Source organism: Vicugna pacos, chromosome 17 (assembly GCF_048564905.1).
Source record: "Vicugna pacos chromosome 17, VicPac4, whole genome shotgun sequence".
Classification (NCBI taxonomy): Eukaryota; Metazoa; Chordata; class Mammalia; order Artiodactyla; family Camelidae; genus Vicugna; species Vicugna pacos.
The window spans coordinates 21,981,128-21,997,068 of NC_133003.1; the positions used below are offsets into that span (position 1 = coordinate 21,981,128).

At 37.5% G+C, this 15,941-nt stretch overlaps 1 protein-coding gene and 1 pseudogene across 6 annotated transcripts in view; both read right to left on the bottom strand.

The window, feature by feature from the left end:
• Positions 1–15,941, bottom strand: part of IP6K1 (inositol hexakisphosphate kinase 1) — a 61,350-nt gene that overhangs the window by 13,196 nt on the left and 32,213 nt on the right. For 2 of the 6 annotated variants that reach the window (XM_031686556.2, XM_031686557.2), the window contains one exon: positions 4,585–4,808. In XM_031686556.2, the coding sequence (XP_031542416.1) occupies positions 4,585–4,726 (142 nt within the window). In that variant the 5' untranslated portion in view covers positions 4,727–4,808. Of the gene's footprint in view, positions 1–4,457; positions 4,809–15,941 lie in introns of all 6 variants that reach the window. The other 4 variants (XM_072941288.1, XM_072941287.1, XM_072941289.1 and 1 more) reach the window with 3 other exon arrangements.
• LOC116283981 (aminoacyl tRNA synthase complex-interacting multifunctional protein 2-like) lies at positions 1,011–1,963 on the bottom strand (annotated as a pseudogene).

The following is a 15,941-nucleotide window of genomic DNA, read 5'->3' on the forward strand; positions in this document are numbered from 1 at the left end:
GAGCTCCTTGCCGAAGTGGTTGGTTCCTGAAAAAAAAACAACACAAGATGAGTCTGGAACATCTTGTGGTAACTAGAGGTAAAGAAGTAGTCAAAAATGATGGAAGTATATGTCAAAAGCACACTAGAGCCAATGTTAAGGAGTTCCAGTGGCCAAATCTAGAACAATTTGAGGAATAAAATATTTGTAAGTCCAAACTGATAGATAAATGGGTGAGAAGGGACAAGTCTTCCTTATGGAACTGTAATTTTTTTTAATTAGTAAATATAAAAGGAATGATGAAAAGAGAAGTCACCACTGGCATGCAACATATTAATAATTGTTGCAGGCAAGAAACACCGATGAATTCAAAATTAATGGGCTAATGTAAGATAAGAAACAGGATATTTAAAAAGCCTCAAAGTAACTCCCCATTAGGTACTCATTAATTACAACGGGAAAAATAATAATTTTATGGTGGAGAAGCCTGGCAGACACCATCTTAACAAAGTGATCAAAGTTAAATCACCAATAATAAAATATGTATCTCCTGACATGATAAACTGAAGAGGACATAAATAATTTCTATTGCTCAAAATACTAATCTCAATCTAACCATGACAAATATAAGACAATTCACAATTCCAAATCTAGGGACATTCTACAAAATAACTACTAGTACTCTTCAAAAGTGTCAAGGCCATGAGACTGAGAAACTGTCCCAGACTAGAGGAGACCAAGGAGGACTAAATGCAATGTGAAATCCTAGATCAGAAAAGGGACATAAGTGAGAAAACTGCCAAAATTTGAATAAAGTATACAGATTAACTAATAATATTTTATCATTGTTCATTTCCTGGCTTTGATAATTATAAATTATGCTATTTTTTTAATATGATGCTTTTATTCATTGACACTCAACAACTGGCCTAAATAAAGACTCTGATTTTAGTATAAGTCCCTGTACTAACAATAGGCATGAAAATGCACCATTCTTAAAATCTAAACACTTTAAAATCAGGTACTGGAATTCACTTAAGGAACCTGAGGACAGTGTTAGAAAGAACCAGGTTTTCGCAGGCCTTCATCCACTTCTGCGCATTGGCTGGCACCATCACACTGCAGCATCCAGTCGGCTGGAACACAGATCACAGCACAACCTCTGCCACAGTGAGTTAATTCCCAACAAGCCAGGGGCCCTTCCTAAGAGCTGAATTCACGGAGAACAGTGACCTCTTTACTGGTTCCCTCTTTTAGCTGAAAAATAGCCATATCTACCCAACTATCTACGAGGGTTACATTTACAGCATTGTGCTTCCTGTCAAACAGAACAAAAAACGTGCAATGTTCCCTTCTCCTCCAATGGGACAAACTGGACAACAAACTTCATTTTAGTCTTCAGTATTCCTCTAAACTAGAGTAAAACCCAGCTGATATTCACAACAAAGCTGTTTTTTAGTCTGTTCGCCAAGGCACTTGAGAAGGTTTTCTGACACACTCTTGATGGCTGAATGTGTGTGAACAGTGGACAAGACCCTGTAGTGGTCACAGAGTAGCCAGTGCACCTCAAACAAGGAATAGGAGAGGAGAGAGGAGGAGAAAAGAGGGGTGGGAATGGGAGGGGAGGGGAGGCAGGGTTTGCACTAATCAAGATGTCTCTCAGTGTCCTGTAATCCTTTTCAAACACTGACTTTAACTCCAATGCACTGGTTGATAAAATAGTGGGCTCATCAGGTTGGATTCTGTTGGTTACATCCAAATCCACATCTGGCATCTGATCATCTTGGAGAGACCATCAGCTGCAGCTTTCAATTCATACAGATATTTTAAAATATCATCTTGGTGGGAAAAAATAAAATAAAAATAAAACATCATTTTGGCAGGACTCAAGAGGTTGAAGAGATGGGTCAGACTCTTCCAACATGTGCCCTGCATCCGGTGTGGGGCTGATGGTCCTGCCATGCACGTTGGAGAGCCAGTACATGAATCTACATGGAGACATGACCTGCTTAGTGATATGGCTTTACCTGGTACACTGGTATCATAGCAGCATTAGAGAAACTGTTATTTTTGTAACTTTTCTGTAATTTTATATTAATTTCAAAATAAAAAGTAAAAACCCTATGCTATCAGTCTTTGAAATACATAAATTGGATCAATAATATCTTCCATTTTCTTTGAATAAATTGGACTTCATTTGACCTAAAAAGAAGGGATCGATTTTAATTGTATTTGAGAAAGTGTGTTTATTCTTCTCCAGTGAAAATGCAGCCCAAAGAAAGAAAATCAAGTAGATACTAAGGATTTGCTATGCCTAATTAGAGACTTCTGATCCCCTTCTGAGAGAAGATTTGGGGGAAAACTGAATTAATGTATGACTGACAATCCTTCCCTGGGAGGCACCTTGAAAATCTAACTTTTCCCATTCTGGTGGTTGTGATTTAGAAAACATTTTTCTGGAGGCCAGGGTTCAACTCCATTTTAGGGGATTTTTTTCCCCCTTAGCATTAGAAGAACTCCACGAGCTAACAGGGCCTATAGTTCTCTTTCTGGTTCTGGCATATTTATAGCAGCAGACTTTGTCACGGATGTGTTGAGTGTGGACAAGCAGGCAGTTGACGCTACATTTATAAAGCATTCATAACTGTTGTTTCTTAGCCACTTAGAGAAGGCAGTGTGTTTGATTCTGGCTTCCACCCTGTTTTGCAGCCTTAGAATATTTATTCCTCCAAATTCAATATTCTGATTCTGTTTTGATAACAATAGCAAATAAACCATCTAATTCAAAACTGAACAAAGGACTTGACTAGACATTTCTCCAGAGAAGGTATACAAATGGCCAATGGCACATCAACATCATTCATTAGTCATTAAGAAAATGCATATCAAAACAACGAGATACTACTTCACACCCACTAGGGTGCCTATAATACTTTTTAATGGAAAATAAGTATTGGTAAAGATGTGGAGAAATAGAACATTGCTGGTAAGAATGTCAAATGGTACAATAACTGTGGAAAACAGTTTGTCAGCTCCTCAAAAAGTTAAACACAGAATTACCACATAATCCAGCAATTTCACTCCTAGGTATATACCCAAAAGAAGTGAAAACAGGGACTCAAACAGATTCTTGTAAGGTAATACTCACAGAAGCATCATTCATAATAGCCAAAAGGTGGAAACAACCCAAGTGTCTATCAATAGATGAATGGATAAACAAAATATGGTATATATTTGCAATGGAATAGTATTCAGACATGAGAACAAATGAAATTCTGACACGTGCTACAACATGGATGAACCCTGAAAACATTATGTTAAGTAAAATAAGCCAGACACAAAAGGACAAAAATTACATGATTCCACTTATATGAAATATCTACAATAGGCAAATGTGTAGACAGAAAATAGATTAGAAATATGAAAATTGATATATGTATGTGTATACATGATGGGGATATTGTGCTGTACAGAGATAGACACATTGTAATTGACTGTATTTCAGTAAAAGCAAACAAACAAACAAATAAATAAAAGTAGATCAGAGATTACTGGGGTTCAGCTGAGGGGGAATCGGGGAGTTACAATTTAATGGGTATAGAGTTTTCATTTGAGGTGATGTAAAAGTTCTGGAAATAGATAATGGTAATGGTACAGAACTTGTGAATGTATTTAATGCCTCTAAATTATATACTTTTTAAAAAAATGGTAAATTTTATGTTATGTATATTTTACCACAATTAAAAAAAAAAGTTAAGGAAACAAAAGTCAATACTGATACTGGTTGATTTTTCTAAATCAAGGATCCCCCAAATAAAGGATGATGCAAACATGACTGAATTCATACAGCTTTGGAAAAGTTAAAAGCGGAAAACAAAAAAATACAACTTACACCCAAGGGACAATCATAAAAATATATAAACATAGTGACAAAAACAGATTTTAAAATAAAGTGACTTAAATTCTGGTATATATTCATGGGGTTCTAGTCTGTAAAGTTAATTTACATTTTAAAACAGGTTATTTTTCCTTCAAAAGTTAGGACCTCCAGGCCCCAGTCCTTCTGTAAATTTCTTACCATTAATTCATTTCTCCAGCACATACAGACACAAGCTCCAGAGTCTCCTTGCCAGCTGTCTCACTGCCTTGTCTGGAAAGTACCCAACTCTTTCTCCTCTGGGACCAGAGTAGTACAGCCCCTTCTCTCTTAGATCATCCCAGCAAACAGGGGAAACCTTGACAACAGCATGGGACCTAATGCTGTGAATTCCTGAGTTTATCTATCAATGAATTCAATTTTCAAGATCTAAAGACCTTGCAGATACCTTCAGCCTCAAATTCCACTTAAGAAAGTGACTTTGCTGTTTTGAGATAACAGAGACCTATAATCACCTCACATGGCCACAAAACAAGGAAAATGGAGCTAAGGACTTGTAAGCCCAAGGCTGCTGCTCTCCCCAAACTGGCCAGTGACTGACCTTTGTACTCAGGGGTGAACTCCTTCATTTCAGGAGGGAGGGACTCATAGAAGCGCTGCTCCCGGGAGATGAGGGGCTTGCACACAGTGTGGTCGTCGTAGCGCATCATGCTGCTGTGTCCGCCCACCTGGTGGATGAAGGGCTCCAGGAGGACTCCTCGGTCTCCAGCCCGACCTGCGTTCTTGCCATACTGCCCCACTTCCATGGTTTGACAAACACACATTGCGTTGGGGGCCGGTTGCACACTGGGGGCAGAGGATGCAGCACATGAGCCACAAAAGGAGAGCTAGGCAGAAGGTTCTGGTGAGCTGAAAACCAATGGTCAGAGTCTGTTCAGCTTATTCTTCTTTCCTAACAGAAGGGAAGAAAGGAAAGGAGGGAATCAAAACATTTGGCAAGCTACAATTTCCCTGGAGTTCACAGAATAACCACTCCATGAAGAACACGGATTCTGTCTTGTTCCCTGCTGTGTGTTCCCTCAGCATGTACAACACTGTCTGATGCATGAGAGGTACAGAGGTAGTGGGGCCAATTCCTGTTCAATGATGCAACTTAGTCTCTTCCATCCATCTTTTTATACACAGAAGCCCATATTCTCTTCCCTTCCCAGCTCTCAGATCCCTTCTAAGTTCTCTAAAGGATCTGACTTCAGAGCTACAAGACGTTACAGCCACGAGGGAGGCAACTATTCCTGTTTACTTCACATTCAAAGTTGAGTTCAGGAAAGAACAGAAGGCAACACCTATTCACTCTGTTCAGACTTTTCTCGATATCCAGTCCTAGCAAGGGTCTCTCCCTGACTCAAAAGAAGAGGTTTTGCCTGAGAAATCAGGTCACACCAGATCCCCAACTTTTCTGCTGAAGGGGCCAAGTACCAGGCAGAGTAAGTCATTCCTTGCGGAGCTGTAGAAGCATAAAAAGGTTTTGTTTTTCCCAAAGGGATTCAGGTTTCATATTTCTTCTACTTTAAATCTACAGCCAGAAATTTATGACCATGTCTAGCACTACAGAGCTTCCCTTTCTGACTATATCAAACAGTGGGACAGCTGTACTTAATACCTGTACTTAAATATCTTCCTTTTCTTTTTTTTTTAATCTTGTTTTTGTATTGGGGGGGTTAGGTTTATTTATTTTAATTTTATTTATTTTTAATGGAGGTACTGGGAATTGAACCCAGGACCTCATGCATGTTAAGTACATGCTCTACCACTGAGCTATGCCCTCCCCTTAAGTACCCTCCTTTTAATGTCAGTTTTCTCTTAAGAAAGTTACTGTAATGGGCAACTTAATACTGAACACATTTTTTAAAATTAAGAATGTAGTAGGCAAGACAACATCTAAAAGATCAAGACTAAAAAAGAAAAATAAAGTATTTGTAGCACAGAAATATGGTTTTCCTGTAAGAGATAAACCATTATTTTTTTCTCATTTTTTAAAATTATTTTTTTAAAATGGGAGTACTTGGGATTGAACCCAGGACCCCATGCATACTAAGCACACACTCTACCACTGAGTTATACCCACCCCCCCAAATTGTTTTTTTTTCTGAACCTCATAATTATGGACAAAATGAGCTATACAAGAACACTGTTACAAAAATGCAAAATGTTCTTAATCCAAAGCTGTCCAGGAAAGTATATTCTATTTCACTGCTATCAATAAAAACAAATTATTCTCCACTCCCACAAACAAATTTGCACCATTTTAACGCACACTTTTTTGCTTGGCTATTCATTTTCAGTCATCCTTCACGATAAGACAACTCTCTGCCCCAGGGAGTTTTCCCAGACTCCATTCTCCTCAAACAAGAGTTCGATGCACACCTCTATGGCTCCTAAGGCACCCTGTGCCGACTCAATAGTAGCACTATATCACCGTACTGTTACCTATTTACTCATCTGTCACACCACCAAACCATTCCCTCTTATCTTCACCTAAGGTCCAAGACAGTTCCTGGCACACAGCCATGTTCAAAAAAAGTTTACTGGAATGAACTAAGTAATTTCAGAAGGAGGACCACAGTGAGCAAAAGCACAGTATGAAAATAAAATGTGAAAGCACAGTCGTAATGCTTAGGGCAGAAAGTTGGGGCAGGAAGAAACTGCTGAATGTTTTTTTCAGGGTTCCTGAAAGTGCCCACTGACACTGGACTCTTAGGACTGTCCATCAGCTCCTGCCCCAGCTCCGCCTCACCTTAGGACTGTCTCTGACTGTCGATGGGAGGCTAGGAAAATGCTAGACTTTTTAGCCTGGGTCAGTGGGTATCTGGTATAGGAGAGGGGTCACCAGCACCAAGTGTCCCAGAAGAATTGAGCATTAGGGCCATTCCCTGACCTCTGAGACACCCATGGCATTCTCTGTAGCCTCCACAGGACTAAAAGGCAGAAGTCCAATCTCCAGTCAGATCCAAACTTTTGATCTTTTGTTTCTGTAAGAAATCTACATAGATAATACAAAGGAAAATTACCAAAACACAAAAGGAAGAAGAAAGGAACAAAGAGGATATACCAATTCAACTGCAAAGATAAGTTCAAAATGGCAATAAACACACATCTATCATTAATTACTGTAAATGTTAATGGACTAAATGCTCCAGTCAAAAGACATAGAGTGGCAGACTGGATAATAAAGCAAGAACCTTCAATATGCTGCATACAAGAGACCCACTTGAGGGAGAAGGACACATATAGATTGAGAGTGAAAGGATGGAAAAGGATATCCCATGCAAACGGAAAAGCCAAAAAAGCAGGTGTTGCAGTACTGATTTCAGACAAAATAGACTTTAAAACAAAGGCCATAAAGAAAGATAAAGAAGGACATTTTATAATGATTAAAGGAGTGATACAAAATGAAGATATTACACTCGTTAATATATATGCACCCAATATAGGAGCACCTAAGTACATACAACAATTACTAACAGAGATAAAGGGGGATTGATGGGAATACAATCATAGTTGGAGATTTTAACACTGCATTAACATCACTAGACAGATCTTCCAGACAGAAAATAAACAAGGCAACAGAGAAATTAAATACTACAATAGAAAAACTAGATTTGGTGGATATTTTCAGAGCATTACACCCCCAAAAAATAGGATATACATTCTTTTCAAGTGCACATGGAACATTTTCCACGATCGATCATGTACTTGGGCACAAAAGAAACCTCAACAATTTTAAGAAGAGAAATTATCTCAAGCATCTTTACTGACCACAATGCCATGAAACTGGAAATCAACAACAGAGAAACAAAGGAGAAAAAAAGGAAAGCATGGAGATTAAACAATATGTTATTGAAAAAACAATGGATCAATGAGGAAATCAAAACTGAAATTAAAAAATACCTTGAGACAAATGATAATGAAAGCACAACCACTCAAAACCTATGGGACACAGCAAAGGAAGTGCTAAGAGGGAAGTTTATAGCGATACAGGCCTTCCTCAAAAAAGAAGAACAATCTCAAATAAACAAATTAACCCACCACCTGAATGAATTAGAAAAAGAAGAACAAAAATCCCCAAAAAGCAGCAGAAGGAAGGAAATAATAAAGATCAGAGAGGAATTAAATACAATAGAGATTAACAAGACCATAGGAAAAAATCAACCAAACCAAAAGCTGGTTTTCTGAAAAAGTAAATAAAATCGACAAACCTCTGGCCAAACTCACAAAGAAGAAAAAAGAGAGAGCACAAATTAGCAAAATAAGAAAGGAAATTGGAGAAATTACAACAAACAAAATAGAAATACAAAATACCATACGAGAATATTATGAAAAACTATATGGAACCAAACTGGATAACCTAGAGGAGATGGACAAGTTTCTGGAAACATACTGTCCACCAAAACTGAATCAAGAAGAAATATACACTTGAACAATCCAGTCACTAGAAAGGAAATAGAAATAGCAATTAAAAACCTCCCTACAAATAAAAGTCCAGGACCGATGGCTTCACCGGGGAATTCTACCAAACATACAAAGAAGAACTCATACCAGTGCTTCTCAAACTCTTCCAGACAATTGAAAAGGAGGGAATACTCCCAAACTCATTCTATGAAGCCACCATCACCCTGATACCAAAACCAGGCAAAGACACTACAAAAAAAGAGAATTATAGGCCAATATCACTGATGAACATAGACGCCAAAATCCTCACCAAAATTTTAGCAAATAGAATCCAACAACACATAAAAAAGATTATACATCATGACCAAGTGGGATTCACCCCAGGGACACAAGGCTGGTTCAACATATGCAAATCAATCAATGTAATACATCACATCAACAAGAGGAAGGACAAAAACCACATGATCATCTCAATCGATGCAGAAAAAGCATTTGATAAAATTCAACATCCATTTATGATAAAAACTCTCGCCAAAGTGGGTATAGAGGGAACATATCTCAACATAATAAAAGCTATATATGACAAACCTACAGCCAGCATAGTACTCAACAGTGAAAAACTCAAAAGCTTCCCACTAAAATCTGGGACAAGACAAGGATGCCCACTATCACCACTCCTATTCAACATAGTCCTGGAAGTCCTAGCCACAGCAGTCAGGCAAGAGAAAGAAATAAAAGGGATCCAAATTGGAAAAGAAGAGGTAAAAGTGTCATTACATGCTGATGACATGTTACTATATATAGAAAACCCTAAAAGGTCCACACAAAAGCTACTAGAGCTGATTGAAGAATTCAGCAACGTAGCAGGTTACAAAATTAACGTTCAAAAATCAGTTGCATTTCTTTACACTAACGATAAATCAACAGAAAAAGAAAGTAAAGAAACAATCCCCTTTAAAATAGCACCCAAAGTAATAAAATATCTGGGAATAAATCTAACCAAGGAGGTGAAAGAATTATACACAGAAAACTATAAACCATTGATGAAGGAAATTAAAGAAGACTTTAAAAAATGGAAAGATATTCCATGCTCTTGGATTGGAAGAATCAATATTGTTAAAATGGTCACACTGCCCAAGGCAATCTACAGATTTAATGCAATCCCTATCCAATTACCCAGGACATATTTCACAGAACTACAACAAATCATAACAAAATTTATTTGGAACCATCAAAGACCTAGAATTGCCAAAGCATTACTGAAGAGAAAGAAAGAGGCTGGAGGAATAACTCTCCCAGACTTCAGACAATACTATAGAGCTACAGTCATCAAGACAGCATGGTATTGGTACCAAAACAGACATATAGACCAATGGAACAGAATAGAGAGCCCAGAAATGAACCCACAAACTTTTGGTCAACTCATCTTTGACAAAGGAGGCAAGAATATACAATGGAATAAAGACAGTCTCTTCAGCAAATGGTGTTGGGAAAACTGGACAGCAGCATGTAAAACAATGAAGCTAGAACACACCCTTACACCGTATACAAAAATCAACTCAAAATGGATTAAAGACTTAAACATAAGACAAGATACAATAAACCTCCTAGAGGAAAACATAAGCAAAACATTATCTGACATACATTTCAAAAATTTTCTCCTAGAAGAAATAAAAGCAAGAATAAACAAATGGGACCTAATGAAACTTACAAGCTTCTGCACAGCAAAGGAAACCAGAAGTAAAAGAAGAAAACCTATGGAATGGGAGAAAATTTTTGCAAGTGAAACCGACAAAGGCTTGATCTCCAGAATATATAAGCAGCTCATACGACTCAGTAAGAAAAAAATAAATAACCCAATCCAAAAATGGGCAGAAGACCTAAACAAGCAGTTCTCCAAGGAAGACATACAAATGATCAAAAAGCACATGAAAAAATGCTCAATATCACTAATTATCAGAGAAATGCAAATCAGAACTACAATGAGGTATCACCTCACACCAGTGAGAATGGCCGTCATTCAAAAATCCACAAATGACAAATGCTGGAGAGCCTGTGGAGAAAGGGGAACCCTCCTACACTGCTGGTGGGAATGCAGTTTGGTGCAGCCACTATGGAAAACAGTGTGGAGATTCCTCAAAAGACTAGGAATAGACTTACCATATGACCCAGGAATCCCACTCCTGGGCTTGTATCCAGAAGGAAATCTACTTCAGGATGACACCTGCACCCCAATGTTCATAGCAGCACTATTTACAATAGCCAAAACATGGAAACAGCCTAAATGTCCATCAACAGGTGACTGGATAAAGAAGAAGTGGTATATTTATACAATGGAATACTATTCAGCCATAAAAACCAACAACATAATGCCATTTGCAGCAACATGGATGCTCCTGGAGAATGTCATTCTAAGTGAAGTAAGCCAGAAAGAGAAAGAAAAATAACATATGAGATCGCTCATATGTGGAATCTAAAAAACAAAAACAAACAAACAAACAAAAACAAAGCATAAATACAGGACAGAAATAGACTCACAGACAGAGAATACAGACTTGTGGTTACCAGGGGGGTGGAGGGTGGGAAGGGATAGACTGGGATTTCAAAATTGTAGAATAGATAAACAAGATTACACTGTATAGCACAGGGAAATATACATAAAATGTTATGATAACTCACAGAAAAAAAAATGTGACAATGAGTGTGTATATGTCCATGAATGACTGAAAAATTGTGCTGAACACTGGAATTTGACACAACATTGTAAAATGATTATAAATCAATAAAAAATTTAAAAAAAAGAAATCTACATAAAGTAATGGTACTGTTTTTACATTTGCAATATTTTCTTAGAGATAAACAAGTAACACGCACCATATTCCTGTAACTATGCTTTGGTATTTCTTTTTAAATAAATCTGGAACCTATAAAAGTAGAAGTGCCCAGAACTCTCTCAACCTCTATGAAGTCCTGGCCAAGTCACTTAACTTCAAGTTTCCCTGCCTATAAAATGAAGATATGCCCACTGCCAACCCTGTGGAGTATGCTGATGCAGTTAAAGGGCCAGGGCTTGCCTCACTTACTGCCCAGCCTTGTAAGTTCTCCAAATAGCAAAAGCTCTGACTCTTTCTGATAAAGAGCCAGAGGTTGTTCCTGAACTCTGATGTCCATCTAGGCCCACTATGAAAATTGTGGACTGAGAAGGCTGTCGATGATGTCCTTCTCCACTATTTCCTCCCTAATTAGTCCCAATATTATTCAGGGAGCCAAAATTCAAGGGAATGTGAAACTCCATTCTAGCTCAAGGAGAACCTTGAACAGCAACCCTATTCTTATGAATGGCTAATTTAGAAAAAAGCATGCGACTCTCTTCTTCCCAATGAGATATGAGGGGAAGTTGGCCAGGGATTCTCTGGGAAGTTACCTTGTTCTCAAAAAACATGAGAGAGGCGTACCTCCTCTTCATCAGGATACTATTCTGGCTGGATGTGGTATCTGAGACTACTACAGCCACCTTGTGACCGTAAAAGATACTCACCTAAGACAAGGCTAACATGCGGAGCACGCAGAATCGAAAGACAGAAAAAATTAGGGTCTAAGATGCTATCACTTAAGTACTGGATATCCTGCTATCTAACAAAAATAAATTTTCCTTCATGCTTTAAGCCAGTCGCATTAGGGTATTCTGTTACTTGTAGCCAAAACCACTGTAAATGAAAAGATAGAAATAGCTGCATCAAAATCCCCAGATCTTCAGTTAATGCACTTTGCACATCAAGAAGTCACTAAGGGTTTTCTGATGACAACAAGAAAACTTCCAACAACTAAAGAACAAGTCTTTTCACTGATGACTCCTTAAGCCCCAAAATGAAAAATGTAGCTCTATAAAGTGTCCCTGAAGTCAGACAATCTGAATTATGTCTGGTCCACAGGACTGGTACCAAGGTAATAAAAAAGAGTCTGACAAACAGAAAATTCATTCTCTTGTAAGTAGAAATGAACTGTCCAAATATCAAATAATTTGCTTAGAACTGAATCTACTATGCTTCAACAAGAGGCAGACCATCAAAGAAACTTACACTCTTGAACTTTAGGACCTTACTGGTCGTTATTTTTTACAAATGCATCTAAATACGGTGGAGTCAATAAATCCTATATTCTGGAATGTAAACAATCCTCAAAGATTTTACAGACTATCCTCTACAAATACACTGACCTGGTTTCAAGTGTTTATGCCATTCAAGACTTCAACAGCTTCTGCATTCTTTTCTAGACTTAAGGAACTACCAGCATAAAGAAAAACTTGTGAAGTCTTCAAAAATAACATCAGAAAACTGAAATCATGAGGGGCTCTGGTTTCACTGCCACAGGTTAAATTAAAAAAAAAAAATCCCCCACCAGTGTATGTTTTGTTTCTTGTTTTGTAAATAAAACTCAAAAGGTTTCCCCTGGGGAAAACTTTTTAAGTGGTTATCCTTTCCCCTGTGTGGCATCTGAGAGTTATGTCACTAGAGAAATGGCCAAGTTTCACTTTTCCGTGTAGATTTGTTCCCATGTAAATGTGTTCCCAAAGTACCTGTCTTGTCTGTTCTCTATCCCAATAGACACAGATCTCTAATCTGGTAAGAGCTGGCTCCCTAGGTGTCAAAGAAAGGAATGAAGGGTGATTCCTGAGTACTACAAAATAGCCACTTTAATTATGCTACTCAGATGTGTCTAGGACAGACCCAGGAACCATAGGTTGGAGGAACTTGTGAGCTGCCACCCCAGTTTCTAAAACTAACAGAAAGCTGGCTTTATCCGAAGCATCTCCAGGAACAAAAAGGCTACTACTTTCCCCAGTCACAGCCCTCTGCTATGACTAATAAACATGCAAAAGCGAAAGGCAATTGCAATTAGTATTTAATTCCTACCGCCTAATTCTGTGACACATAAATCTGAAGTGGCATTTGCCCAGACTCAGAGTTGAAGAGAAATAAGCTATTCTCTTTCCTCTTTATACCTTTCTATTCTTGCCAGAAGTAGGGCATTTCTCCTTTTGGGGACATTCAGGAGTATTTAAAAAGAAGTAACTACAAGGAGGAACATCCTTAGGGTTTTGAGAAGGATCTTTAAGAAATTGTCTTAACCTGTTTGGGCTGCTGTAACAATACCACAGACTAGGTGGCTTAAAACCAACAGGAATTTGTTTCTCATGGTTTTGGAGGCTAAGAAATTCAACATCAAGGCGATGGCAGATTTGGTGTTTAGTGAGTCACTGTGTCCTCACATGGCAGAAAAGATGAAAGGGCTCTCTTGGGCCTCTTTTATAAGGGCAACTAATCCCATTTATGAGGGCCCCACCCTCATGACCTAATCACCTTCCAAAGGCCCCCTCTCCAAATACCATTACTTTGGAAATTAGGTTTTAACATGTGAATTTGGGAGGGACACAAATATTCAGTCTATAGTAGAAATCATGATCAATGTTTCAAAGCTCTGCCTCCACAGTACTTTTAGCTCTTTCTCTGATGAGACTTCACCATTCCTGTCATGACTTGGTAGGATATTTGGTGAGGAAGTCTTATCTTTTGTGAGAAGGAGCTTATCCTTTTCTTTGGAATAGTTTGTAGCATTGTGTGTACTGGACTGAAAATTATTTTACTTTTAGATGTTTATTTTTAAAAATAAGAAAATTCCCACTATGGAAGTATAATACATTTCAGAATTTAGTAGTAAAGCTCCTCTCTAATGAGCACAATCTTGAATAACGGAAATGAATCAAGAATATTATCTAATATTATGCATTGGAGTAGACAAGACCACTGTGTTTTGATTACCATGTCTGTTTTTTACTGAGTTGTTTGCATTAGGGTCTGAATCAGGTCCTAGAAGAGGCAGGAAAAGTATACAATGAAGCTAGGCCAAAACAGTTACTCTGGAAAACATTAAGTTTTGGGTTTTAGCAAAATCATGTTGTGATTAAAATTATATGACCCAGTAGATTAACTCCTACATCCTAAATATAGGACCTGGTTTTAGTCCTTTTTTGTCTTATAAAAGGACTGTGCCCTAATTAAAGAACCACTGGCTTGGCTTGTGGGGTGTTCAGTAGTAGCTGCATTCTCTCCAACACTGTCACCATCTTCACAAGCAGAGAAGAGGTACAACACTGGAGGAGAAGCAGTAGCAGATGTTCTTCACAAATGTGGATGCTACAGTAAGAGAGCTAAAGTAGCAGCAATTCCTTCTATATATCCTGGTGACTGATTTTCAAAGAGGAAATAGTGCAGTTTGTTTGAATTAGTTATTCTGGATCATTGGATGTATATTAAAATGGTTAAAATTTTGTCAGCTTATGAATGGACTGCTCCCCCTGAGGTCATGGGGTTCCACTGCTCTGCGTATAAAGTTTGTACAACACCAGCTACAAGAGTCTCTATTTGTTTGTCCTTCATTTTCTTTAAAACACTTTGGTTCCAAATTTTACTACATAAAACGAGAAGGAAGGCTATTTTTAAAAAGAACCTGCTGAGATTAAGTTGAATTTTTTTCATTGATGAATAGCAACAAACGGAAATAAACTTGCACTGCAAAGACATTAGTTACAATAGTTAGAAAGACTTTCTGGTTATAGCAACTAACTCCTTGAACACATAACTGAACTCCAAAATTAATTATGCCTCTTCAGGTAAAATAAAGTTTCTGATATTACTGAAATTTATATATTAATCTGTTTTCTTTTTTCAAAGCAAAAGCTGTTGGTGAGATAAAATGACTATCAGGTGTTATTATGGTTTGTAAATTAATAAATGGAATATTTACTTCTATAAAAAAAGATTAAAATCGATGAATTGTGATATATTCTTACAGTGGAATACTACAGAGAAATGAAAAAGAACAAATTACTGCCACATATAACACAGATGAATCTCATAGGTATAAGGGAGCAGGAAAGAACCTAGACACAAAAGAGGTCATGCTGTGTGATTCTATTAATATGAAATTCAAAATTATAATGGAGGCCACAACAGTAGTTTCTCTGGGAAAATACTAATTGAGAAGGGGCACAAAAGTGAAGGTGAACATATCCACTGAGCTGTGCACTTTGTGAACTTTACTGTAAGTGAGAACTTAATAACAAGGAAGAAAATCAACAGGATTCCCCTATACCAGAAAAATAACAATTAGAAAATAATTTTAAATACATCCCATTCACAACCAAAACTATATAAAGTACATACAAATCTTTTAAAATTATGACAAACCAATAATAAAACTTTACTGAAGGGCCTAAAAGAAGACATAAATATACCATGTTCATGTAAGGGAGAGCTCGATATTGAAATGAAGCACAATTTCAATAAAAATCCCAAGAGAGTTTTCTAACAAACGACAAGTTGATCTTATTCATATGGCGAGTAAAGGCCAAATGATGTAGTTAGACAGCAATGTTAAAGGGTAATAATTAAAGGTGACTTGTCCTCTCCAAAGTTCTTTATGAAATTAAAGCAATTAAGATAGAGTATGATATTTTGCAAAGAGATCAACAGAACAAAGATCTTAGGAACAGATACAGGAGTGAGTGTGTGTCACTGAAGCAATACTTAAATACCCATTTCATCAATTGAGAAAGATAAGCTATATCATAAATGGG